The sequence below is a fragment of the Crotalus tigris genome, unplaced genomic scaffold (assembly GCF_016545835.1).
Source record: "Crotalus tigris isolate CLP2741 ecotype Arizona unplaced genomic scaffold, ASM1654583v1 scf7180000017666.27876245, whole genome shotgun sequence".
Lineage (NCBI taxonomy): Eukaryota > Metazoa > Chordata > Lepidosauria > Squamata > Viperidae > Crotalus > Crotalus tigris.
The window spans coordinates 4,797,691-4,825,686 of NW_024096551.1; the positions used below are offsets into that span (position 1 = coordinate 4,797,691).

Genomic DNA, 27,996 nt, shown 5'->3' on the forward strand with positions numbered 1-27,996 from the left:
TGCAAAAAAATCGACGAGTACTGTATCAAACGAATGGAGTACCGAGCCAGCGACCTTATGTGTGAAGCCGCGGTTTAATGCGAACTTACCCGACCTTTGTACATTGATCCTTGCCCAGAGCAGAAATGCAAAAACATGTAAAATACGGAAAAGCGGATTCCGTATTTTAGGAATTGTCGCTATTAGCAAGCCTAAATCGATCGACTACACACAACAGTTGGCGACGCTAGAATGACCCTATATTTGAACATCTCCTACAGAGAAAACACGATTTGGAGGAAACTGTAGCCGAGTCAAGAAAGTTTCCTTCTCTGCAATTTGCACAAGAATTCTCGGCACCTCCTCGAATTGTATAAGGAGGGATTGCGAAACCTGGGAAAAGAGTAGAACATGCGTCAGCTCCTCCCCCAACGGACCAAAACTAACTGCAGCCGTCCAATGGAGAACGCCGAACTGACGCCACGCATTTTTTTTCGGTGTTTTCAGAGATGAAGCCTCTCTAGGCAGCCGGCCGGTCGCTCGATAGTGGGGCGGGACTGAAGGGTGACGCGCTGACGCGACTGCCATCGGGCGGGTCCCGTGATGGCTGGCGTTGGCACCACTGCCGCGGTTGCTCTGTCGCTTGCTGCGCTCCCGGCGACTACTTTAGGAGCCGTTCTCGGCCGCCGTAGCAGTGCTACCATGGTTGACGACGAGTCCGCGGAGTTCGCCAACGAACGGTGAGTTAAGGAGGGGGAAGTGAGGCTGCAAGCCGGTTGGCCAGCGGTGTCACCCAGCGCGCTATTGAGAGGCCCTCTCTCGTCGGCTCCGTCTGACGCGCCGGTGTTCCCAGATGCTCTCGCTGGCCCGGCTTGCTGTCCTAGAACTGGAAACTTGCCTGTTTCCGTCGCCGGCACGCGTATAGCCTTTTCTAGGATGCATAATTCTGATGTTGCCTCAGTGACAAGTGCATGATAACTGTGTTTTTGTCACAGTATTACAGTAAAAATAACTGTATTTCCAAGGTGCTTGGCAATAATGTTGGGTCCCAGAGACCCTCATAGCAAAGTGTAGCCCCCCAAATCTACTGGTCCCAAATGCGCTGGGAATGCAATTCCCAAAATTCCAGATGGGAGCTAGACTTTGGTACTTCACATGGGTGGTTTTAGGTCAATGGCAGATGACAAGTACATTTGTAGGAGCGGGTTCTAAGTAGAAATAGAGGAAGAAGTGGCAGATATTCCTAGCAGATAGTCTAATAATATCTTTATAAAGATATTCTGAATAAGGAAGACAATTGAATAACAGCTATTCCAATCCACATGTACACTTTGTGTAACCTCAATAAAGTTTTATTATGATCCTCTTAGATGAATTTTCATGAGGATGAAGGGACAATAAGCCTAAAGGAATGACAGTGATGAAATCTGAGTCTGCCAGTGATACTGGGACAGAACTATATTTCTTTCATTATTTAGAATTTTAAGCCCAGCATCTATCATGAAAATACCCCATAACTCACAGGCCACTGAGTGATAGAACAGCTCCAAACCAATGCAGAAATCCAGGTCTAGGAATAAAGGCTTATTCATGAATCAGGAATTTCTCCAGATTACACCTTGCTTCTTGAGGCCTAATGAATGTCAATTGAAGTTGGGTGGAGTCCACTGCTACCTTTGCATAAAAGTCTTGGGCAAAGACAATTAAATGTTGAAGACAACATCATTTATAATCTTCCTTTATATGGGATTGTCCAGACATAGGTAAAATTTTATTTTTGTATTATTTTTACATTTTAATAAATTATAAAAAATGACAAAACACCTAAATGCACTAAAAAAAATCCCACACACAATTAACTAAACTAACTTTAAACTTAGAGAAAAATTAATAGAAATGGAAAGACAGTTATAATCCTCCAAAAAAAGAAACAAGAAAAAAGTCAAAACTTATGAACAGGTAGTCCTCAACTTACAACCACAATTGAGCCCCAAATTTATGTTGCTAAGTGAAACATTTTTAAAGTGAGTTTTGCCCCATTTTATGATTTTTCTTGCCACTGTTGTTAAGTTAATCATTGCAATTGTTAAGTTAGTAACATGGTTGTTAAGTGAATCTAGCTTCCCGAATGATTTTGCTTGTCAGAAAGTCACAAAAGCTGATCACGTGACCCTAGGACACTGCAATTTTCATAAATATGAACCAGTTGCCAATCATCTGAATTTTGATCATGTGACCATGGGGATACTGCAATGGTCGTAAGTGTGAAAAATGGTCATAAGTCACTTTTTTGTATTAATCTGATTATTACAAAATAATTATTACAAAATATTATTATACAATTATTGTACAATATCACAAAATCTCTTCCATAATAGTACGTATTTCTTTCTTTTTTGATTAGTAATAAATATTGCCTTAACAATATTAAAGGCAGTATTTAACGCCACACATTTCTGAAAGTCTTTCCTTAACCTAATTCTTTTAGTCACTCATGTTTCAGTATAACCACATTTTCTGATAAAAAGTCAGATTTTGAAGCTTTGGTATATATAGTAATTCAACATCATATTAATATCTTTAATATTTAAAGATTTTCCATAAATCTACTTATATGTTAGCATGACAAAAAGATATCATATAATGATGATCATATCAGATGTGATGCTAAACTCTCAATTTTTACACCTCAAACCTAGAAAATCTGATCAATTTTTCTTAATCAGACATTTAGGCTGTTCTTGATAGTTATCCTGCTTCTGCTATTTCCAATCCCTGGATTGGACTTTGACCATTCTTGTTACTTTTCTGATGTGTCTTTTGTGTTCTTGGTCTTTTATTCAGAAGATATATTTCTTTCTTTTGTCTCTTTGAGTAAGATACTTTTTTAATAGACCTATTAGTTTTCTTAAGAAAATTTCCCTCTTCTTTTTTATTACAAAGATTACAATTCTCTTACAGCAGAATGGCAAGAGAATTCTTGCTACATTTAACTGCATTTAATTAAAAAATCAACTACTATATGTTTATACTTGTTTTGGAGGAAAAATAATGTATGTGCTTCAGAAATTATTCAGAAGAATAATATTAGGCTTTTGTGAAAGCCTGAAAAAGTGATATTACTGCTCTGATGGTTTCTTAATGAGTTGATTGCTTAAATGGTTTTTTTTTTAAAAAAAAGGTGGCACAGAAATCAGACAGAGGTTGGGCCTTGAAAAATTAATAAATAAATGGAGCAGTCCTGTGAGGTCCACTTTTTCCTAATGATGTTCATAGTACATCCAACTGTACTGTATATTGCTTTCACTTCATCAGTGAAGCAGGTTAGGTAGAGATGTGATACCTGGAATTAGTCTTCTAGGAAATACTCTAGACCAGGGGTGTCAAACTGCCAGCTCCCAGGCCATTGCATCATGCAGAGGCCGTGCCCACCCCAGCTCTGGCAATGCAAAAAAAATTGTGATACGTTGCAACATGTCACGTTACGCAGCATGTTTGACACCCAGACTGATGTTAAACTACGGGTAGTCCTTGACTTTCCGTTCATTTAGTGACCATTCAAAATTACAATGGCATTGAAAAAACTGTCTTTTCACACTTACAACTGTTGCACCACTCCATGGTCACATGATCAAAATTCAGATGCTTGGCAACTGACTGGTATGATGGTTGCAGTGTCCCAGGGTCATGTGATCACCTTTTGCGACCTTCTGACAAGCAAAATCAATGGGGAAGCCAGATTCATTTCACAACTGTGCTACTATCTTAACCAGTGCAAGTGATTACTTAACAACTGCCACAAAAAAGATAATAAAATGGGGAAAACTCACTTAACAAATGTCTCACTTAGCAACCTAAATTTTGGGCCCAATTGTGGTCATTAGTCAAGGACTACCTGTACTCCTAATAACTGATATTCCATAGGAGGATGTTCTTTTAGAGCAGACATTTTTAGGAGCTATTAGTTTAAAGCAGATTTTTTTGGATGATGATTTTACTATTTTCTGTGAGATTAACAAAACATTTCAGAATCAAAGGGGTTCACTTTGGCATCTTTGCATACAGTATTTTGAAGAATGTTGGATGATAGGAAATTCATGAAAAACCATTTAAAAGTTTTAAGTGCATTATGCAGTGACACCAAAATAGTTAAATATTTTTAAGCAAGCTTAAGGAAATTAAATTGTAAATGTAGATGGATATAATAAATCTATACAATATACAGCTACATATATTATCTGTTAAGAAAAATAAGTCATTTCCCCAATCATTTCATACTGCTTTCTGTAACTAACAATATTTTTTATTATCAGTAGGCTCTTTTAATTATTTTAAGGACAAGACAGAAAAGAGGCACGGTTGTAACCAAATCCTATGACACTGAACTCATGCAAAATCTCCAAAACCTTCAATGCAGTCTTAACAATAGTATTTATATATAATCAATTATGCAAAATTTATTTCAGCTGGAAATTTCATGAGAACAATTGGTTTGGTCTGATAAATCAGGAAGAGTTCTCAATCCCAATTTGAATGATTAGTCACAATTCCTTTCAGTCAGCATTTCTCACAAATTGATTGTATAATTTCAGTCCTTCAAGCATTCAACATTAACCTTCTTACAAGGTGACATTCAGAATGCCTGAATTTGAAGAAAGCATAACAAAATTCTTAGCATACATTCTATAACAGCCTTTAACCTAAAGTGTCGTCACATATAGCACTGCTAAAAAAAGTGTAGAAAAGTACTGTGGTTGGCGTTAATTATTATAATCCCATCTTATTTGGCAAATCAAGGGCCAATGTAACTATCCAGTTTTATGTATACTAAGTAGCTCCTGAGTAGAATAAATTGTATTATTTTTAATTTGATTCTTGAATTCTTATTTCTGAATGCTTTTAAAAAACAATAATTATATAAGGAACTTGTTATTTTCCCTCTCACCTAATGTAGCAACAAATTGTAGTAATGCCAAGGCCTCTTGGAACAGATGTTCAGTAGGCTTCCTAGAAATATTGTGTAGAATTTTTCTTCCTTTTCTAGATATTCCTCTCTAATACAGGGAACTATAACCCACTACTTTATTTTAGAGATAAGTTTTACATTTAAAAAAGGAAAGTGCATATAAACTGGAAAAGAAGACTATTCTGAGACAGCTTCAGATAGCTACCTTGCACTGAAAACCATTATGATTCTAAATGTATGCGCCATTTGTGACTGAATAACTAACACATAATGAAAACAGTTTAAATTGTCCTGCAGTGTATCTCATTTGTACTTTTAATCTAAAACTAGGAAGTGACCTGATACTGGTTCAAAAGGTACTCGGTTCTATGGCCAGGGGTTCTGTCCCCCTTGGAAGTGTACTTTACAATGCTCTTTGTATTCTTCAGAGTCTTAGGCTGTCCATGTTTTTAAAAAATACAAGATTTTATACAATATTTCTTTTAAAAAAAACTTTAGCAAAAACATTTAATACAATATTGTATCTAAAGCATACAAGTAGACTTATGACCATTCATTTAATGATGGTTCAAAGTTACAATGGCCTTGGAAAAAATGTCTTATGATGTGTCTTCAAATTTATAACATCGCAACACCCCTGTAGTCATCTGGTTACAATTTGGCTGCTTGACAATTGTTTTGTCACATGTTTTGTCAAAAAATTATGAGCATTTGACAAGCAAAATCAATTGAGGAAACTCAGTTTGCTTAGCTACTGCGTGATTCACTTAATGAAGACAGTAAAAATGATTGTAACATCAGGTCCAGTTATATGACTCCCTTAATGAGCACATTGCTTAGTGACCAAAATTCCAGTCCCAGTTGTTGTAAGTTGAGGACTACTTGTACTTACATTCTTATTCTTTTTTTCCTAAGGTATCGTATTTTTCAATTTGTTTGTTGTGATGTGATTAGTTACACTATTATAGGAAAAGGTGTGGCAGAATGTGGTAGTGTACTCAAAAGAGGAATCAGCCTAGACGAGTCTCTACATACCACAGATGATTAAGTCCAACCCTCTTGAATGCCATTGACCTTTATCTATAGCCAAAATAGTGCTAACCGTTAGTTGAGTAGATTCCTGTGCATAGGCATGAGTAATAATAAATGAACTTAATTGGAACTTCGCATGTGGTCTTGTTCTTTTGAACCTGACAACTATCAAATTGGAATTTAAAACATCTGGGACTCATGATGTAGCCATTATAGACTATTGACGTAACACAACTGATTATAATATACTTAATTTAGAAGATAAGTTGTAATTTTGAAATCTTGATTTTCTCGCATAAATTATGAAGATTACCACAGTCATCTCCTCAGTTCACTGTAAATCACTGCCTCCATTTACAATAATGGATAGTTTGCTTTAAAAATGAATTTTATTAATTCCTTTCTTTGGCAAGGCAGTCACTGTATTCTGTATGGAAATTAGAAAGCTTTATTAGGTAAAGCTTCAGAATGAAGGGAAATTAAATTCGATTAACATATTTCCTTCTAATTAGTTCTTCATGCAAATAAACCAATATGTTGCCATGATCTAGGCAATGTAGATGTTTCTAATTTAAACACCAAAGATTTCTTAAAGTGCTTGGGAAAATAAAATTTTCATCTGATGCCAAAGAAACATTATATATACACCAGGTGAGCTTCTTACTTCATGGGTGAGGGATATCATCATTGTTCCTTTTCTCTGTTTCCTTCCTACTTTGCTTTTTTAGGGCAGACAAATATGAGAAAGAGATTTAGTTGAATCTTAGGTAAATGTGAGAGGAAACTGACCACAGCTGAATTGCATTCAGAAGTGGACTGGAATCATATGCAGATAACAAATCATCCTTTTAATATACTTGTATCGTTTAGTCCCATTTATCAGTTTAGCTGCCCTCTTTGGATTATTATTATTGGACTGTTTTCAAACACAGGCCATCATAAAACATACTGGGATAATTTAAAAGGAAGATTATCAGAACACATGTAACTAATGCAAAGCTGTTTTGTATTAACAAGATTAGATATGAATGCTGTTATAATAAATTGCTGTTTGATTATAAGATAGCACCTTGAACCTCAGTACCAAGTGAACTACTTGTGACAATGGTAAATTCAAAAGTATAGCCAGATTCCAATCTTATTTTTGGGAGGAAGACAGTCCATTTAGAAAAAAAATAAAACCCATATATCTGGACAGGTAAATCATTCAAAATCAGTATTTGTATCTTGTACATATTCATCAATTAGTTACTTTGGTGGCCTTTTTTTTTTTTGGACCACTTCAACATGATGTACAGAGATTAGGTGGCTGGCTATTTTCTTTTATAGGATCTGAATTGTAGAATTCTCTTGTAAAAAAGATGCTTATTTTTCAAATATTAAGCAAAATTAATCGCTTTCTTCATTGGAATATATATGTGAATGAAATATATATTTTGCAGTACATTAACATATTTTTCAATCCCGCTTTATTTATTCATACTTTAAAAATTAATCTGAATGCTGGATGTCTCTGGAGAATTTTATATAAAATTATTTAGTTTTTCTTTCTGAATTTGTGCTTAAATTATCCAGTGCCTTTGCCAAAAAATAATCCATTAGTGGTAAGGTTTTCCTGTAGGCAATTAGATAAATTACCTGAAATTAACTGACTTAAAACAGAGTTCCCAGAATATTTGTTTACAGTTCTTCCTCTCTAATAAATAGAATAATTAACTACACTTTTCTACTTGGAATAGAAGTTTTCTACTTGAGTTATATATTACGCTGTATCTTAGTGAGTTGGGAAGAGTTATGAGTCCTTTTTTGGACTCTACTAATTTGTAGAGTCTATGCCAGTGATGGCGAACCTTTTAGAGACCGAGTGCCCAAAAACTGTCCCCACCCCTGCTCCACCCCCTGCCCCGTCCCCAATCTGCCCCATCATCCGCTGCCCTGCCTGCCCGCAGGGTCACTCACTGCCTCCAGGGCCCGCCGCAGATTGCCCAGGCAGCCTAGCAGTGCTCTGGCGGTCAGGCCCTCTGCCCACACCGTGCTGCATCAGCTGTGCACAATGGGGTGTGAGGGCAGAGTTTTGTCTACGCTGCCTGGCTACCATGTCCTTGGCTGCGCTGCTCCGCGTGGGCCACACTCGGGGGCGACTCTCCTTCAGGGGAGCTGCTGGAGAGGAGGGGGTCATGGGGGAACGAGGCTGGGGCAACGGCACATGTGCCCACAGAGAGGGCTCCAAGTGCCGCCGCTGGCACCTGTGCCATAGGTTCGCTACCACTGGTCTATGCTACACTGATGTGGTAGATATTATGCAGATTAATCAGTATAATTATGGACCCTCAGTGGTTCTCAACCTTCCTAATGCTGCGACCCCAACCATGTGGTCGTAAGTCGAGGACTACCTGTATTTCCCTGTGGGCGGGGCAGGAGGAGGCACGCATGCGCCGCCTCCTCTCCTGTGGCTGCACGTGGGCTGTCACCCAGCAACCGCCTCGGCCCGGGAGCGCTGCGCATGCGTAGTGCTGTCCCCTGCGCCGGCCGAGGCGTAGCTGGCAAGCAGCAGCAACGGCGCAGGCCGACCACCGGCTGGGCCACCAGCTGGCCCAGCCCAAGGGAGGTAAGCCACCCGCCGGGCCCCACGCGTGCCAGCAACCCTGCCTGCGCCTGCCGCTGCTCCGCTAACCTTACCTTGGCCACCGCACGCTCGGTGCGGCTGCAGGCAGGCCCAGGCACTCCTGGGTGGCCATGGCACATGGCAGCGAGGGCTCAGGCCAACCACCAGCTGGGCCACCAGCTGGCCCAGCCCAAGGGAGGTAAGCCACCCACCGGGCCCCACACGCGCCAGCAACCGTCCTGAGCCCGCCGGCCTTCCACCTCCCACCCCTGGCCCTCTTTTACTTACATTTAGTAGTTGCTCAGCAGGGAAGGGTGGAAACATCCAGAAACCTCGCCTTAGCTGCAGACAACTTGCAGCACTGTTTGCAGACTGGGGCTTTTGGCGGGCTCAGCAGGGCAGAGACAGCCTGGACAATTTCTATTGGCTTTTGAAAGCCAATAGAATTAGACTCTATTCAAGAGAGTCTATTCTATTGGCTTTCAAAAGCCAATAGAATAAAAGGGAGTAGCACAGCTAAGGAAAAGGGGAAAAAATGGCGGACTGCGTTGTTTGGCGACCCCCGTGAAATGGTCGTTCGACCCCAAATGGGGTCGCGACCCACGGGTTGAGAACCGCTGCTCTAGATATATTGGATGTAGCCCTCATGATTACCAAGTAACTTGAATACAAGATGTTCTATATGGTGTGGTAAGTTATTTAGGCCAAACAAATCTTCAGCTTATAGAGGATAATACAGATGTTTTCAGTTCTCTAGCCTGAAATTTTCACACCTCATCTTTTTTTTAAGTATATCTCCTTGAACTAAACATACACTAAAATCTCAATTACAACTACCTATTTGATACTGTTATTTTAAAACAACAACAACAACCCCAGGACGTTGCATTTTTGAATAGATTTCCATTTTAGATATATTGTATGGCCTTTTTAGATATATAGCCCTTTAGCAAATTATGTTGCCAAAAAACTATTCTGCATAGAACCAAGTATATAATGCACACATGATGAGATTCAGTCAATTGTCATTAAACTCTTAAAGTGTTAATTATGTAAATTTTTTATGCTATGTACCTTATTGTATGTTATCATTTAATGCATTATAGGTAACAACACTTAACCACACAAAGAAAATTCAAAGCAATGCTCAATGCACTAACCAGTGTGTTGGAACAGAAAAAACAAAGTCCACTTAGGCCATAAATGTATTCTTCCTGGCCTCCCATGCATATACAAGATATTATGTATGTAGAAACAGCACTTTACTAGTTTTATTTATCCTTTTTTGAAAAGGTTGTGTAAATTATAGTAAATTTGGAATTTCAATCAAGTATTATTATACTATATATATATATAAAATATAGTATATAGTATAATAATATACTATATATTTGCAATAATCAGACCTGTACTTTTTCTTAGGATTTCTTAGGATTCAGAAAATCCCTTTATTTTTGTAACAAGGTTACATTTATATATTTAATGAATACGTTACATTGACTGATCAAAGTTAGAATGGCTACAGTGATTTTGAGCATCAGCAATTTTTCACAGCATGACAAATATTTCATATTTTGATGATTGGATTGGAAATAATTAAATGCAAGATTACCACATATCAGATTATTATTATCTCCAATGTCTAATCAAAGAAGTCTATCACCTGATCACTGAATAATTATAATAATAGCATATTATTTAAATTATTCTAAACTCTTGTATTCCATCTAGGTCAGGATGGCTATCTAGTTGGTTCCCTGCATGGTGTCCTACATCACTTGTACACCTTAAAGATGCTGAAGAGAAAATTTTGAAATGTAAGCACTTTGTGGTAAGAAATCTCCAGCAGCATTCATCTCAAATTTTATGACTGACTCTTTCCTCCTCCCTTTTTTAATGGAGAAAAAAGTTGGAAGAACAATAATAATTAAGAAATAAGCTTTGGTGCAATTGAGCAACTGGTCCCACTAAGAAAAGAATTAGATTTTAATTGGGTAGCTAGTATATTAAACAAAATGGAATATAGCATGACCATAATTTATTGCATTTCAGAGATTGGAAGGTTCAAACAAGTTGCACAGGTGAAAATTGGGAATAATGTAAGTGAATAACCCCTAAAATAAAGTTTGCTTCCTTATTTCACAAGTCATTCTGGACTGTGTTATAAGGTACAATAGTGAAAATAAGGGTTTTCTCAGTGGATTTGATGTCAAAATGTGTTCATTGTGTTTGTAGAATTATTTCAGTATAGACTGAATAATAAGGCTTGTATTTCTTCCTTCAGGTATTACAAGTACCTACAATAAACAATATGTATACCTATCCAATGGAAATAAAATATGGACGCTTACATTCTCTCAGAACCTTTCACAGAAAACTCCACTTGTTCTTCTTCATGGGTTTGGAGGTGGTATTGGACTTTGGGCTCTCAACTTCGAAGATCTTTGTGAAAATAGGACTGTATATGCATTTGATTTCTTGGGATTTGGTCGCAGTAGTAGACCCCAGTTTGACACTGATGCAGAGGTGGCAGAAAATCAATTTGTAGAGTCTATTGAAGAATGGAGACGGAAAATAGGATTGGATAGAATGATTTTACTTGGACACAACTTGGGTGGCTTCCTGGCAGCTGCTTATTCACTAAAATACCCATCAAGGTATATGAAATATTTTTTTTTCTTTTGTTCAATTGTATCAGATTCTTGTAGACTACCTGGAAAAATCCCTGCAGTTTTCTTTGTAAGGTTTTTCAGAAGTGGTTTGCTATTGCTTCCTTCCTCAGGCTGAGAGAAAGCAATTAGCTCAAAGTTACCCAGCTGGTTTTGTGTCTAAAGCAAGTCTAGAACATAATGTCTCCTAGTTTCTAGTCTGATATCTTAACTACTACACCAAACTGACAAGCAATAGATAAAGAAAAATAATTTCTATGAGATAATAGCTTGGTAGAATAATATGATTATACTATGTGTGCAATCTGGAACCAAATGGCTAAATTCTCTGCTTAGCTTCAATTTAACAGTTTTAAATATAGAATTTAGACTTTGTTGTACTTAACTTCCATGTTATCACCTGAATGAATTTACATCGAACATCTTTTTGGGGTTGCTTTTAAATATCTATGGAGGACATTTAAGGGAACCACAAAATACTGCTCCTCATGTGTCGTATTCATGAATTTGATTTCAGAATAATTAAAGAACAAAAACTTGGAGGGGGAGGAAAGTGGGAGGGAATGGCAAATAATTACTGAAGATCATAAGTAATGGAGAAATAGTATACTTCAGGAAAAAGCTAACAATGTTTGCATTAGAAAAAAATAAAGGTTTTCTGTTTCATTTTTATTTAATAGTAGTTTATGTTCTGTGAACTTAGCTATTCTTCAAAAAATCTTTTTGATTGATTCATCTGGCACAGTAGTAGCCATAATTTATCAACTATAGATATCCAGTAGTATATTATAGTATTTATCCCAGAGATGCAAGATGAATTTTAGAATTTTTGTATGTAAATCATGCATTCTTTCACTACAGAACAAATTTTAGATTGGTATTATTACTTAAAAAACAAGAATAGAATTATTGGAATTGTGATTAAAGTTCCATTTTCTAGTAATACTGATTGTAATACATAAACAATTATTTTGAAATTAAAGTGAGAAGAGATAAATGTTTTATTTCTGTTATGTTTTAAGAAAACAAATGCATCTACTCAATTATGTAAGAGTTTAAATGTTGATAATCATAAAGAATTAGAGTATGGAAATACACAGATACTCATAAAATGAGTTGCATTGTTGAAAAAGAAATTCAATAGCTAAATATTACTGGCTTATTGACCAAGCAATTGGTATTGCCAGCACCTTTCCTCACTCAAGATATTGTTCTTAACTATTTTGTATATCTCCAAAATATAGTATAAGATCAGGGAGTAGGGCCTTCTCAACTTGTAAAGGTAATATAGCATTCTAATTTTGGACAGTCTACTTCTCAATCCAATATTGTAAGAAAAGATAGAAAAGCATTGAACAGAGAGCTCACCTGTTTACTTCAACTGAAAGTACGAGACAGCATAGTGGCTTACTCAACATCTGCACATAACAATTCAGAACTGAGTGAATGCAGAAGTAAGATATGTCCATGTTGCAATTGGAGATTGAAGTTTTCTCTATTTATACCTCAGAATGAGAATTTACCTTAATCTTAATCACAACGAGGTTGTAGAAAACTGTGGCTCATCTCTTTTCCATTTGTGAGGGTGATGGTGACAACAAGACTGGAATCCCACGAACCCTTTGCAGCTGGATGACTTTAAGAGAAATGAATAGATTGGCCTATATCAGTGGTGGCGAACCTATGGTGCACGTGCCAGAGGCGGCACTCAGAGCCCTCTCTGTGGACATGCGCACCATGCCCCAAAGATGGCAACCATCCTTCTTCAACCAGCCACCCGCTAACTTGCCGAAGTCCCATGTGGCTGGATGCATCCCAGCATGGCTGGTTTCTCTCCCCCCCAATCCCTCCTGGCCTCGCATGCTCTCCTTTTCCCAGGCACAACCTACTGCATTGCCTCCTCAGCTGTCAATCGGCCGTCCAGCTCAGAGGCAGCTTCTCTGAATTGCTGGTGGCAGGCTGCAGAGCCCCAGAGTGCGCCAGTTGAGGGGCCGGCAGGCTATGGCTGCTGATGGCCTCTGTGTGCGGGGCTGATGGCATCAGGCAGCAGCCACCCTGGCCCCTACCTCGCCTTGCCCTGTGACAATGGCACCCCCACCCTGCCTCGCCTTGCCTCACCCTGTAGGACGAGCCTCCTGCCCATTGCCCCACCTGCCAGAGACCCCCTGGATCTCCAATCCTGCCCAGCCTCCACAGGCGTCCCTCCCCACGAGCAACATCGAGGTGACCACACCCACCTTGGCCACACTCACCCAGTCTGCCATGACCACCACAGCCACGCCCACCCAGTGGGCCATGCCTACCTGGCACCCGGTCATAAATAAGTGGGTTTGGGGTTGCAGTTTGGGCACTCAGTCTCTGAAAGGTTCGCCATCACTGGCCTATATCTAAAGAAAAACAAAAATAAATTTTTATTTCAAGGTTGATCAAAGTGGAGTTCTCAGATATTACTGAACTTCAGAATTCCTCAGTCCTAGTCAGAATTATTAGTGGTAAGATATTATGGGGATTGCAATCCAACACAATGCAAAAGTGCTACATTATATCAGTTCATATTTTGCTAAAATGCTGTAGACCATAAAGTTTAGATAGCTATTGAGATGCCTTGGAATGTAAATGACTTTCTGGCAATGTTTTTTTAAATGAATGATACTGATATATGACTTGATTGTTATGCAGCTAGAGTGAAAATATAGAGATTAGGTTCATAACTCCATAACATTGGAGAGGAATAATATCAACAAAGTTACAATATACATTTATCCAAATCTAAATCATAAAGCACAATTTGCAAGCTGTATTATCTAAGTTTACATAGCAAAATTGGAACAAAAAATAGTATATGATTTATTGTGATTTATTGTCATGAAATGTGAGGGTTGGAGGATAGAGATCATCTCTAGTGCAACCTTGGCCTTTCAGGAAACCAGTGATACAGTTGTTGATCAGTTTGTTTGTAAAGTTAAATCACAGTATTGTGCAAAAGGCCCATGTGTCCTCTCTCCTCTTCTATATCCAGTATTCTTTGGAGAAGCATTTGGGGTAAAGCAAGATTTCAACTTGCTATTTCATCTCTATTGAAGGCCATGGTTAACATGAAGTATGGTTTTAATAGGGTGATCTTTGTCCAGCACGTACTTCCCCCAAAGCCCAACTTATTTCCAGATTGCAATACTAAATGTAATGGAAAAACTTCTCCTTGTACTAGTATGGTTTCTTTCTCCTAGTTTTTACCTCACAAAAGTTGTGATATAGGCCTCCATGGGATTCAATGTATCTGTTTTGTATATTTAAACCCTACCTCAAATTTAAGAAAAGAGCAAAAGAAATGAGCCAAATATCTCTCCTTCATCGATAAGGCTGCTGTCACTAGACTAAGCCTCAGAGGATACATGTTTAAAAAAAAAAAAAAAAGAGTCTCCTCTTCCTCTGATGGAATTGCCCATCCAGGTTTAAATTCAATTCACTGTAATTGTCTATATATAGTGCTATATATCATATACTATCATAAACCCTCTGTAGGTGTTCAGCTGTCTGGATAAAGAATTAGTCTCTGTCCCATTCCATTTTTGTTTGGACTTGAGTACACTCATTAAATAACTCAGCCTGATAAAGCAAAATCTCAGATTATGTGAATGACTGCTAATTAAATATGAGGACAACTGACTTTCAGATAATTGTGTGCATAGAGAAAGGTCAGGGCCAGCATACATTTTCTACCCTGTACCCAGTTTGAAGTGGTTAATAATTCTCTAACTGAACTTTGAAACATAAAATATATATTCTTATTCTATATAAATCTATTTCATGGGTACATACCAAGTGATTAAAGTTGAATCTGAAATAAGATTTGCACTGTTTAAATTATTTCCTTACTGACGAAATACCTTAACTTTTATCCCTGCAGAGTAAAGCACCTTCTATTAGTGGAACCATGGGGTTTTCCAGAAAGGCCTTCCAATGCTGAGCATGAGAGGACTATTCCAATATGGATCAAAGCACTTGGAGCCATTTTGAGTCCATTTAATCCATTGGCTGGTCTCAGAATAGCCGGACCTTTTGGTGAGTACTAACCTAGCTTATTTTGATTGTACTCCAAAGACATCGTTTTTGAAATTGCAGTAAGGTGGACTTTAGGTCATCTATATATTTAATCACTTACCTGGTTAGGTTAGAATGTGGAATCCCATTAAGGCCATTGAGCAAAGTGATTGAGGAAGAACAATGCACTTAGATCTTCCTTTGCATCCAGCATAGAAAGACAGCAGGCTCCTGCCAGAGAATATAAATGCTCTGCCAGACCCAGTCCGGTAATTTTGGGAACCAAGTGCTTTAGATATTTATTGGCAAGGATAAATATGATGGCCAAAATTTCCTGTTTAGCATTAATTTTCTCTTTCTCTTAAAGTTTTACTTTACACTTGAAATGGATTTTTTTACTGAAGAGTTTATTAATTGGTTGGATGCTTAGGGACCAAATAGAAATAAAATATCTGGTGGTTGAAAATATTTATAGGTATAATAATTATTATAATACATCATAACATATTGGATCTTGTGCTAATGTAAGCATAATTTATTTAGAAGAAAATGTAGCTTATCAGATCAGGAATGTTACAATGTTAGCTAATTGTTATTTTTTGTTAGTTAAATTGTATATAACTAAAATAATAGTTTCTTTAATTCTCATATGAATGACTGATAATGATAGTATCAGGCAATGTATTTCAGTGCTTGAAAAAATTGTTATTTTCTGTACATTTTGAAATTTCCCTCCTTTGTCTGTTATTAGCAGTATTAAACGCTTGATTTTGATATATGATAGGATTGAGCCTGGTACAACGTATAAGGCCAGACTTTAAGAGAAAGTATTCATCTATGTTTGATGATGATACAGTCACAGAATATATCTATCACTGTAATGTGCAATCACCAAGGTAAGTGTAAGATTTTAAAAATCTTTATATTAATGAATTATTCTCTAAAGCATTGATCTTTAAATAATCAAACAATGTACAATAGTCTGCAAAGATAGAAGATGTTGTCATTTGCAGAACTACTGTCCTCAAAAAAAAGAAGTAGCTGTAAATAGAAAATCATTTTTATAAAATACATGAAGAACTGACCATGCTGATTATTAGAGGAAGAATGAAATGGAGTGTTTTCAAAAAGGGCATTATAAAAGGGACAAGTAAATTCTCTACTAAATCATTTTCTTGCATGGTGTTTTCTTAACACGTGAAGTCACCATAAATCTACAGCCTTCACTATTGTTTAATGAGCTGTTTGTAAAGATGACAGAAAAGTCCTCTTAAGCTATTACCTGAAGAATAAAGAGCTGACAGGTGTGAGGTTCCTTTGAAATCTGCAGTTTTAATATTTTTCTCTTTTATTCACTCATTCTTCTCCCAACATTCACAAAGGACAGTGTGGTTTTTAAAAAGGTATCACTGTTCATGAAGTCATGTGTGGCAAAGGCTGTATCAGACTTATGCTATTAACATTCCATAGAACTAGAAAGAAATAAAGATATTTATGTTAAATTATTTGGGATTGTATTAAACAGATATGACAAATGCTTGACAAAGTTTTATTTATTTATACACACACACATGCACGCGACAAATGCTAAACAAATTTTAACTTGGTATATATATATATATATATATATATATATATATATATATATACATACATACATACATACATATATACATACATACACACACACACACATACACACACACACACACATACATACATACATACATACATACATACATATCCAGCAATATTAGATGATGTTATGTTAAGGAATAATAATAAAAGTCAGGTTTATGATATTTAGCAAATACAACTTGTTTTTTTCATTGATGTCTTTAAGCGGTGAAACTGCTTTCAAGAACATGACAGTTCCCTATGGATGGGCAAAAAGGCCAATGCTGCAGAGAATTGCTCATATGCATCAAGACATTCCTATCACTGTGATTTATGGAGCAAGGTCATGTATAGATGGCAATTCTGGAGCCACCATCCAGTCCCTGCGACCAAATTCCTATGTGAAAACAATAGTAAGTGAGACATTCTAGTCATTATTTTATTCATTTTGTTTTTAGTCATCCTGTTGCAAGGTGGCCACTCTAATTTATCTTCTTTGAACATTTGGCAATTGGTAACAGATACTTTCCCCTTTATGGATTACTGCCTTGTCGTGGCAAAGGGGCTTGCGTAACTCAATGAAGCTTTAAGCTATGCCGTGCAGGGCCACCCAAGATGGACAGGTTATAGCAGAGAGTTCTGACAAAATGTGATCCACTGGAGAAGGAAATGGCAAACCACTCCAGTATCTTTGCCATGAAAACCCCATGGACAGTATTAAAAGGCAAAAAGATATGATGCTGGAAGATGAGCCCCTCAGATCGGAAGGTGTCCAATATGCTACTGGGGAAGAGCAGAGGGCTAGTACTAGTAGCGCCAGAAAGAATGAAGTGACTGGGCCAAAGCCGAAAGGACGCTCAGCTGTGGATATATCTGGTGGTGAAAGGAAAGTCCGATGCTTTAAAGATTTTTTCTCCATAGGAACCTGGAATGTAAGATCCATGAATCAAGGCAAGCTAGACGTAGTCAAAAAAGAGATGACAAGACTGAACATTGACATCTTAGGAATCAGCGAACTAAAATGGACAGGAATGGGTGAATTTAACTCAGATGACCATCAGGTATACTACTGTGGGCAAGAATCCCTCAGAAGAAATGGAGTAGCCTTCATAGTCAATAAAAGAATAGGAAAAGCAATACTGGGATACAATCCCCAAAATGACAGAATGATCTCAATTCGAATCCAAGGCAAACCATTCAATATCACAATAGTCCAAATCTATGCCCCAACCATTGGTGCTGAAGAGGATGAAATTGACCGGTTCTATGAAGCCCTACAGCACCTTATAGAATTAACACCAAAAAAATGATGTCCTTATCATCATGGGGGATTGGAATGCTAAGGTAGGAAGCCAAAAGATAACCGGAATAACAGGCAAGTTTGGCCTTGGAGTACAAAATGAAGCAGGGCACAGGCTAATAGAATTTTGTCAAGAGAATACAATGGTCATAACAAACACTCTTTTCCAACAACCCAAGAGACGGCTCTACACATGGACATCACCAGACGGTCAACATAGAAATCAGATTGACTATGTGCTCTGCAGCCAAAGATGGAGAAGCTCTATACAGTCAGTAAAAACAAGACCAGGAGCTGACTGTGGCTCAGATCATGAGCTTCTCGTTGCAAAATTTAGGCTTAAATTGAAAAAAGTAGGGAAAAGCACTAGGCCACTCAGGTATGAACTAAATCATATTCCTGATGAATATACAGTAGAGGTGACAAATAGATTTAAGGAATTAGATCTGATAGACAGAGTGCCTGAAGAACTATGGATGGAAGTTCGCAACATTGTACAAGAGGTAGCAACTAAAACCATCCCAAAGAAAAAGAAATGCAAGAAAGCAAAATGGCTGTCTGAGGAAGCTTTGCAAATAGCTGAGGAAAGAAGGGAAGCGAAAGGCAAAGGAGAAAGAGAAAGATACACCCAATTGAATGCAGAATTCCAGAGAGTAGCTAGAAGAGATAAGAATGCCTTCTTAAATGAACAGTGCAAAGAAATAGAAGAAAACAACAGAATAGGGAGGACCAGAGATCTCTTCAAGAAAATTGGAGATATGAAGGGAACATTTCATGCAAAGATGGGCATGATAAAGGACCAAAATGGCAGAGACCTAACAGAGGCAGAAGAGATTAAGAAGAGATGGCAAAACTACACAGAAGAACTATACAAGAATGAGCTTAACATCCCAGATAACCACAATGAGATGGTCACTGACCTCGAACCAGACATCCTAGAATGTGAAGTGAAATGGGCCTTAGAAAATCTGAGCAACAACAAAGCTAGTGGAGGTGACAGTATTCCAGCTGAGCTATTCAAAATCTTAAAAGACGATGCAGTAAAAGTGCTACACTCAATTTGCCAGCAAATTTGGAAAACTCAACAGTGGCCACAGGATTGGAAAAGGTCAGTTTACATTCCAATTCCAAAGAAAGGCAATGCCAAAGAATGTTCAAACTATCGCACTATTGCACTCATTTCACATGCTAGTAAAGTTATGCTTAAAATCCTACAAGCTAGACTCCAGCAGTATGTGGATCGAGAACTACCAGAAGTACAGGCAGGATTTCGAAGAGGCAGAGGAACTAGAGATCAAATTGCCAACATACGCTGGATCATGGAGAAAGCTAGGGAGTTCCAGAAAAACATCTACTTCTGCTTCATTGACTATGCAAAAGCCTTTGATTGTGTGGATCACAACAAATTGTGGCAAGTTCTTAAAGAGATGGGAGTACCAGACCATCTCATTTGTCTCTTGAGAAACTTATATGCGGGTCAAGAAGCAACAGTGAGAACTGAACACGGAACCACTGATTGGTTCAAAATTGGAAAAGGAGTCCGGCAAGGCTGTATACTGTCGCCCTGCCTATTTAACTTATATGCAGAGCACATCATAAGAAAGGCAGGGCTAGATGAATCAAAAGTTGGAATTAAGATTGCCGGGAGAAATATCAACAACCTAAGATATGCAGATGATACCACTCTAATGGCAGAAAGTGAAGAAGAACTAAAGAGCCTCTTGATGCGGGTGAAGAAGGAGAGTGCAACATTTGGCTTGAAACTCAACATTAAGAAAACCAAAATCATGGCATCCGGCCCTCTCAATTCCTGGCAAATAGATGGGGAAGAAATGGAGGTAGTGACAGATTTTATTTTTCTGGGCTCCAAGATCACCTCAGATGGGGACTGCAGCCAAGAAATTAAAAGACGCTTGCTCCTGGGGAGGAAAGCTATGGCAAATCTAGACAGCATACTAAAAAGCAGAGACATCACCCTGCCAACAAAAGTGCGTATAGTCCAGGCCATGGTTTTCCCAGTTGCAATGTATGGCTGTGAAAGTTGGACCATAAGAAAGAATTGAGGCCTTTGAACTATGGTGCTGGAGAAGACTCTGCGAGTCCCTTGGACTGCAAGGCGTTCAAACCGGTCAATCCTAGAAGAGATCAACCCTGACTGCTCTTTAGAAGGCCAGATCCTGAAGTTGAAATTCAAATATTTTGGCCACTTAATGAGAAGAAAGGACTCACTAGAAAAGGGCCTAATGCTGGGAAAGATTGAGGGCAATAGAAGAAGGGGACGACAGAGAATGAGATGGCTGGATGGAGTCACTGAAGCAGTAGGTGAGAACTTAAATGGACTCCAGAAGTTGTCCATGGGGTCGCGATGGGTTGGACACAACTTCGCAATTAACAACAACAACAACAACAACAGATACTTTTTCTCTAACTATTACTGAAACCTAAAAGTGTTCAAATTATTATCCTGTCAGTCTTTTAAAATATATTTTGGACATATGTTTTTCTTTTTGATCCTCTATGTATAAATATGAAAGACAAAGCAATTCAGCATGAATTGAATTGATGCATGGATGCATTCATTTGACTACAGATCTATAACCACTGCAATACTAATAGATCTTACTCACTTCTCCATGATGAACAGATGAGAAGAAGATTATAAATGGGCTGGAGAATTACTTATTCACAAAAACTTCAGTTCTGTGTTCAGGTGGATCCTCCCTATATCCTTCAGGTGTTTTTTTTTTTTTCCTGTGCCTTCAAGTCAGGGTTAACTGCTGATAACTACCTCAGCTAGTTTCTGCAGTTTTCTTGGCAAGGTTTTTTGAAAGTAGTTTGCCATTGCCTGCTTCCTATGGTTGAGAAAGAATGATTGGCCCAGCTGGGTAATCCAGGTGGATTTGTGCTTAAAGCAGGATTAGAATTCAATTTCTGATTTCTAGCCTGATGCCTTATCCACTATACCGATTCTCCCTTCAAATTTAGATATATTGAATCTCACAGGGACTCAGACCAGATTTTTCAGTTATTCTGTTTAGCTTTTCTGTTAAATACAGGTAGTCCTTGATTTACAATTGAGCCCCAAATTTCTGTTGCTAAGTGAGACATTTGTCAATTACGTTTTGCCCCATTTTACAACCTTTCTTGCCACAGTTGCTAAATGAATCATTGCACTTCTTAAATTAGTAACATGATTGTTAAGTGAATCTGGCTTCCCCATTGACATTGCTTGTCAGAAGTTTACAAGAGGTGGTCATATGACCCTAGCACACCACAACCATCATAGATGTGAGTCAGTTGCCAAGCAACCTGAATTTTGATTACATTACCATGGACATGCTGTAATGGTTGTAAGTAAAAAACAGTCATAAATCACTTTTTTCAGTGCCGTTGTAATTTTGAACTGTCACTAAATTAACTATTATAAGTTGAGGACTGACTACCTGTATATCTTAATGTATGCAAATAAAAGTCAATATGAAATCTTATTTTTGCATGGATACCCTTTAAATGTGTAAGAAATAATGAATAAATTTTGTATTAATTTCTTAGATCCCCGTTTTGTTTTATTTCTAAATACACCACAACTATCCCTTTTTTCAAAGCACAGAGAAAATAAAAAAGCAAAACGCTTCCTTACCTGCAGGCTTAAACTTTTTTAAAAAAAAGTCTGAGAGAAAAAGAAAAATACGAACTTACAAAAATAGGGAATTCAATTCATAGTCTATTGCCCTAGAAACACAAATTTGCTCATATTTTTGTAAATGTCAGTAATGTTATAAAACATTGATGTTTGAATGTTAAATTGATTTTTTTCCCCTCTCTTTCATTCTCAGGCTATCCTTGGTGCAGGTCATTATGTATATGCGGATCAACCTGAAGACTTCAACCAAAAAATAAATGAGATTTGCAATTTTGTCGACTGAAAGGTTCTGCTATTTGAAAAAAGAGGCTATAGATATAATTCAAAGCAATACTTTATAGTATATTATAAAAATGTTAAGGAAAAGCTGAAAAAAGAACTGATTTTTTTAATGCACTCTTTTAAGATGTTTTCACACTTAAAACTATGCAGTGCCTTTTATTGTAATGGGCAGATTTAAAAATAGTTGTACATTTTAGTTTGATTCTGTCTCTGTATATTTAGGGGAAATATTATATTTCAATATGTATTAAAACATTTTAAAAGTGGAATTTTAAAAGTGGAATTTTACAAAATTAATATGCAGGAATTTCTATAGCAAAATTACAGTTTGGCTACTTCTTTACTTATTGCAGTCTTCTATCTTGAACTTTTTAAGAAGATGAAAAATTTACTGAGATTTGAGTCAGAAGAATGCATATAGGATGTCATTTCATTGTATTTTATGTGGAATTTGCCAAAATTATAATAGTGATCACTCAGGAAAAAGAGCACAAATAGGAGGAAGAAGAGTTGGGAGATTCTGATTTTTATTTTTTGCTCTTGTAAATGTTGTTTAATGTGCTAATGATTGAGTGCTTCGTGTCCTAAGTTCTAAGGTATTAATACCTTGGAACACCTAAGTTCCACTTGCTTTTAAAGAGAAGTTGCAGAATACAGTGGATTTGACACTGATTATTGCAAGATATATTGATGACCTGATTCTCAATTTTTACATGCTACTAAAATTCAGTCATTACATAGGTCATGGATAAAGTACTGTAGTAGTTAATATTTGGATGAATATCTATTTTCTTACAAGTTTTTGGAATTTTGAGCCAGTCTAACTGTAAAACAATATAATCTTGTCAAAACTAGGTATCTTAGAAAAAGGTATATTTAATTAATTAATAGAAATTAATCTGAAAATGTTATCTTACCTCAGAATTTTTAAAATAAAGTATCCTAATACAGTATTTTAAAGAGCTTATTAAGGCCCTGGATTCTTTTTTTAAAAAAGAACACTAAGGTAAGCTGGTTAAATAAATTAAGCAGGATTGTAAACATAAAAGCAAATTGAGATGTTTGTAAACCAAATGTCTACACAATAACTTGTTGGTTAACTTTTTAATGTTGAATTAACAACTGAATCTCTGTTTTTTCTTATACAAAACTTTTTAGCATATGTGATGTAATTCTTGAAAAGTAGTTATTGTGCTGTTTTTAAAAGTGTCACAATTCTGTTAATATATAAATCAATTTAGAAGTTTATTTTGAACATACTGATCTTATTCCAGATGCTTCAAAATACTAGATCTCTAGATCATTGATAAAATAAGATTTAAGATTTAAAAAACTGAAAACAAAATTCTTCCAGAAAATTTTTGTGCCAAGATAATTGGCAGAATACAATAACTAAAAACAATTACTGAAAACTAATTGTGTTACATCTGTATCTCTCTAATTTATCAGATCACGGATGGCCCAGCAATTTTCAAATATGGAAAACTTGATCCATATTCCAGCTATATTTGAAGAGTATGGAAGAATAGCAGAATATTCTGCTTTTTCCCTGAAGGTTCTGTCACTGGAATAGTATACTTTGTGCATTTTTCTGTGGTTTCATTAGGTTACATTAGATAAATTGATACAACAGCATAGACTGCTCACTATCTTCCGGGTATTCTATTGTCAATAACATCTCATTTATTATTAAATATTTATGTTACATAAATAACATAAAAATACCATCTAATTTGTTATCTAATTAGTAGTATTTTTATGTTATTTATAAACTCCATATTTATAAGAATAGAGCTGATGTCCTTTCTCAATACCTGCAGTTGTTGTCTTGTGAAAAGAAAAATATAACGATCTGTTTCAGATCCTAGTGATGGAAATTAAGCAACGACCAGGATAACAAAACCACAGGGAGTGCTGAAATGTGCCATTTTGACTGGAACTATAAAGCTTCTTTATAAATATATTGATCAAAATAATCAAAATAATTCTGACTATGAGTCATCTATACCAGAGGTAGGCAACATATTAAAATGCAATGAAATCTTGGTAATATGGCATAGTTGGGGACTCCCTGATATGGGAGGAGGGCTGTACCTCCCAAGGGAGAGAGTTGGGGACAGTTTGTGTGTGTGTGTGTGTGTGTGTGTGTGTGTGTGTGTGTGTATGTTTTTTGTAACTATTGGATATGTGTGTGAGAGTGTGATTTAGTAGGTTCCCACTTCTTGAATAGCAGTAAAATGAGAGGAGTGGGTTGGACACCACCTGGCCAGTTAATGAGAGAGGCCAGCCAATGGGATAGTGAATAGTGGATAGCGTTGGCAGCTTGGACCACCTGGATGGTGCTGAGAGTGAGCTAAAGCATTGTGGGGGGGGGCTCACTTCCAACTTCTGAGTTGGTAGGAGATTTGCTGATTGATACAAAAGGAAAGACAGGTTCCTGTATAAAGGAGCTAAGAGGCCAAAGTTGGGGGATGCATACTCTTGGGGGGGGGGCTTTGGGCAAGTCAGTATATTTGGTTAGTGATTGGCATGGGATGTTTTGATGGGAGACAGAGGCCAGGCAGTTTCTGGGGAAGATGACTCCCCAGAAATCATCTGTTTAACATTGAGGTGAGGGCCTGCTCCACAAGTTGCTGCTGAGACCCTGCTTCTGAAGAGAAGTGCCAATTAGCATTGGGGTTTAACAATATGCAACCATGGGGATTGCTGGTGGCTTGAGGGCACTACACCTTGTTAACTTTTTGGTCTTGTTAATTTTTTAACTTTGATTTCTTTTTTAACTTGTAAATTTGAACTTCTTTTTAAAATTTCTTTTTAACTGTGCTTTTACATGTTTTTATATTATTATGTTTGTATATTACCTTAGGTCACTTAGGTGAGGCAGGCAGTATAGAAATTGGATGGATGGATGCCCAACACCAATAAAATACCATTTGTCCTCATTTATCTTATATAAGCAAATTACAGCAACTATTTGCAATATAATTCCCACCAAGATGAATGAAATCTATCAGGTACTCTGAAAATGCAGGGTATGAATTAAATCTTAAGGCAACAGAAACAATAGGTCTATTGATCAGCACTAGTAATAGTTGTTTGTGGTGGCTGGGGTTAACTACAGTATTTAAAAGCATACATATCAAAAATGGCTGCTACTGAGAATATCTTAATCCATCTTTTCAATCTATTGCTCTAAAAATATGTTGGGACCATAATTCTCAGGCAGTGTGGTTAGATAGGCTAGGAATTCTGGGAAATTTAGCCCCTATAATCTGGAAAGCATTACACTATGAAAGGTAGTCTTAATCCATGTATTAGAGAAGACTATTATCACTGGTTCTTGAAGAACTCTGTGTAGATATAATTGATTGACTAGATATGATGATGTTCCATCACTGATTCTGATTCACGCTGCATTCTTCGCTTTAGTGTTCTATCAAGATGAATTCTCTGCCCTTTTTTGGGCTGCAGTACTAAGATTGGCAACTGAATAGAAAGGTTATGCTTTGTTCTCTGTCTTAGTTCATGATTTCCTAGACATGCAGCAGACCAGGTGATAGAAAACAGTTTCTTTATCAGTAATATCTACTTGTTCCTTATAGATATAGCTAGCTGCCAAGATTAAACTCTCAGAGTAACCAATGCTTTTCTTTCCTGAAACATGACAAATAAACAACCTCTTGAACTACTTTATAACAAGATCTTTACACATTGTGCTTTGTCTGTTAAATTCTGAATCAGCTGCACTTCACCACCACATTTGCTGTGATGTAGAATGCAATAGCAAAGTGACAGACAGCTATAGTGCATTCAGAAAGTATTCAGACTCCCTTCACTTTTCTCAATTTTGTTATGCTGCAGCCCGATTCTAAAGTTGTTGAAATTTGCCTTCTGGTTTTGCGCAGTAGTGCAAGTAGCTGAGGGATCGCGGGGCTCTGCATCCTACAGCCGATTCTTCTCTGGGGACCCTAAATGGGCCAAAAGTCACCCTGAAGAGGCAGCAAAGAAGGAGGGAAGCCCCGCTGACCATGGAGAGATGGCAGTCGATCCGGTCGGTGGGGGAAAGCCGTCCAGAAACCACCAGAAGAAAGGCTAGCATTACTCCAGTGTCTAGCCCAGCTACAAGCAGCCGAAGCCAAAAAGCACTAAGTTAAGCTTAATTATAAATAATGTGTTTGGAATTGGGTAAGAATATCGATTCTCTCTCTTCTACTTGATTGATTTCCTGGGGGGAAAAAAACCCAAGAAGCAAAAATCCTCCGAAAGTGAGAGGAGGGGGGGTTTTGCTCCACCCTCCCATAGACGGAAGTGGCGAAATCATTTTTTTATAGGGGACAGAAATACAATGAAATGAAATGAATATAAGACTTAAATCTGGATAAGAGTGAAATTGGTGGAATTAGTTAAGATTTTCTTGGCATAAGATTATTGATGAAAACAGAAAGCAATTGTTTGGAAAACCAAAAAATGAACTGGTGCTGACATCTAGTGATGGATGAAAATATATAATTATGGCTGCTCTAAATACAGAAACTGGCAAGCCCAGGAAAAGGTAACTTGTTATTGTGACCTTCAATGTTTTAACTAAACAAAGAACAGCTATAATAAAAGAAAACATTTTGGGCTATCTATAAAGCAAGAACTATAAAACTTAGGAAAAAAAATTGACCTTCTTGGATTATAAATACTTATTGAATTGTGACTTTAAAGTTGTTTGCAGAGAAAGGAAAACTTTGATTTTTGGCTATAAAGGAACATTAGAGATCTACAGAAAAAATATATCAAGTAAAAACAGATACTTTCCAGCAGGAAATGTATGCTGTGTTGCAACTAATACAAATGACAATGACTTCAAACCACAAGGAAATTAAAAATAACTTTGAAAATTTAAATGAACATATCTTCAATTTAACTTCACAACAAAAAACTCTCAAAATAAAAAAAGAGTGATCAAGTAAAGCAGATAACTGAACATAAACCAGAGGGAAGAGATTCAAAGATGGAATCCAACAATGGAAGGAACTATGATTTAACCCAGGCAGAGAAAAACTTGCAGGAAATATTCGATATAGAAAAGACAACTTATACTTCAAGATTGCAAAATAAGTTTAAGGACAACAAACAGGATTTGACAAAATGGATTACAGAGCTGTCAGGAGAACTTGAGAGACAAAAAATGATAAGAGAAACTAAGAGAGAAAGAAAAAGTTTTCCAAGGAATATGAAGGGGCAAAACATACCCACATAAACACTTTACTTGACTTGTCTCTTGTACCTACAACGATATCTACAAAACTATGGGAAGACCTTTTGATCCAGTGGAGCATACTGATTAGGAAAGATGTTTGGTAAAAAAAAAAAAAAGGCTAAACTTAGAATTAAGAAATTAGATGATGGGGCTTACCAGATAGAATATTTAAAGATTAAGCACTTGTTTGAATATGGTTAAAGAAATAAAATTTTGGATATAAATGAATTTTAGTTTAAGAAGGATAGGCTCCTCAAGTAACATAGTATTTTTTGTTTATAATATGAGAAATATAAAAATGTTGGGATGATTTATGTAAGGGAAATGTTTTAGATACTTACGTGTAATAGATTTTGAGAAAATTTCAATTAATAAGAATGTTTTGAATAGTCCTAAAAGATTAGCTGAATACTTATAGATTAAATATTGGTTTGAATATACTTTAAAAGAATAGAAACTTTTTTGTACATGAATGTATTTTAGCTTAAGGGACATGTTTTTCAAATAGTATATTATTTCCTTCTTTTTTCCTTCTCTTTTTTTTGCCTTTGTTCTAAGATATGAGAAATGTAAAATTGCTGGAATGTATGAGGAAAAAGACTTAAATACTTAAC

General features: G+C 36.9%; 1 protein-coding gene across 3 annotated transcripts; it reads left to right on the forward strand.

The window, feature by feature from the left end:
* The first annotated feature begins 505 nt into the window (after window positions 1-505).
* On the forward strand, window positions 506-27,498 carry ABHD5 (abhydrolase domain containing 5, lysophosphatidic acid acyltransferase). 3 transcript variants are annotated; one of them, XM_039336295.1, is made up of 8 exons: window positions 506-719; window positions 10,314-10,399; window positions 10,867-11,239; window positions 15,159-15,313; window positions 16,077-16,188; window positions 17,136-17,322; window positions 22,046-22,138; window positions 23,996-27,498. In XM_039336295.1, the coding sequence occupies exons 1-7, from the start codon at window positions 583-585 to the stop codon at window positions 22,133-22,135; spliced, it is 1,140 nt and encodes a 379-aa protein (XP_039192229.1). In that variant the 5' UTR covers window positions 506-582; the 3' UTR covers window positions 22,136-22,138; window positions 23,996-27,498. The 3 variants fall into 3 exon arrangements, 2 of the variants coding, with proteins under 2 accessions (XP_039192229.1, XP_039192228.1); XR_005555893.1 differs by having other exon boundaries at window positions 509-719; window positions 22,046-24,147; window positions 26,040-27,498; XM_039336294.1 differs by having other exon boundaries at window positions 509-719; window positions 22,046-27,498.
* The last annotated feature ends 498 nt before the right edge of the window (window positions 27,499-27,996 follow it).

Bases quoted from the DNA above. Each gene is read 5' to 3' on its own strand.
- ABHD5 (XM_039336295.1), top strand. From the start codon at position 583: ATGGCTGGCGTTGGCACCACTGCCGCGGTTGCTCTGTCGCTTGCTGCG. The intron at 10,400-10,866 runs GTAAGCACTTTG...TTCTTCCTTCAG, and splicing joins TGAAGAGAAAATTTTGAAAT to GTATTACAAGTACCTACAAT. The intron at 17,323-22,045 runs GTAAGTGAGACA...TTTCATTCTCAG, and splicing joins ATTCCTATGTGAAAACAATA to GCTATCCTTGGTGCAGGTCA.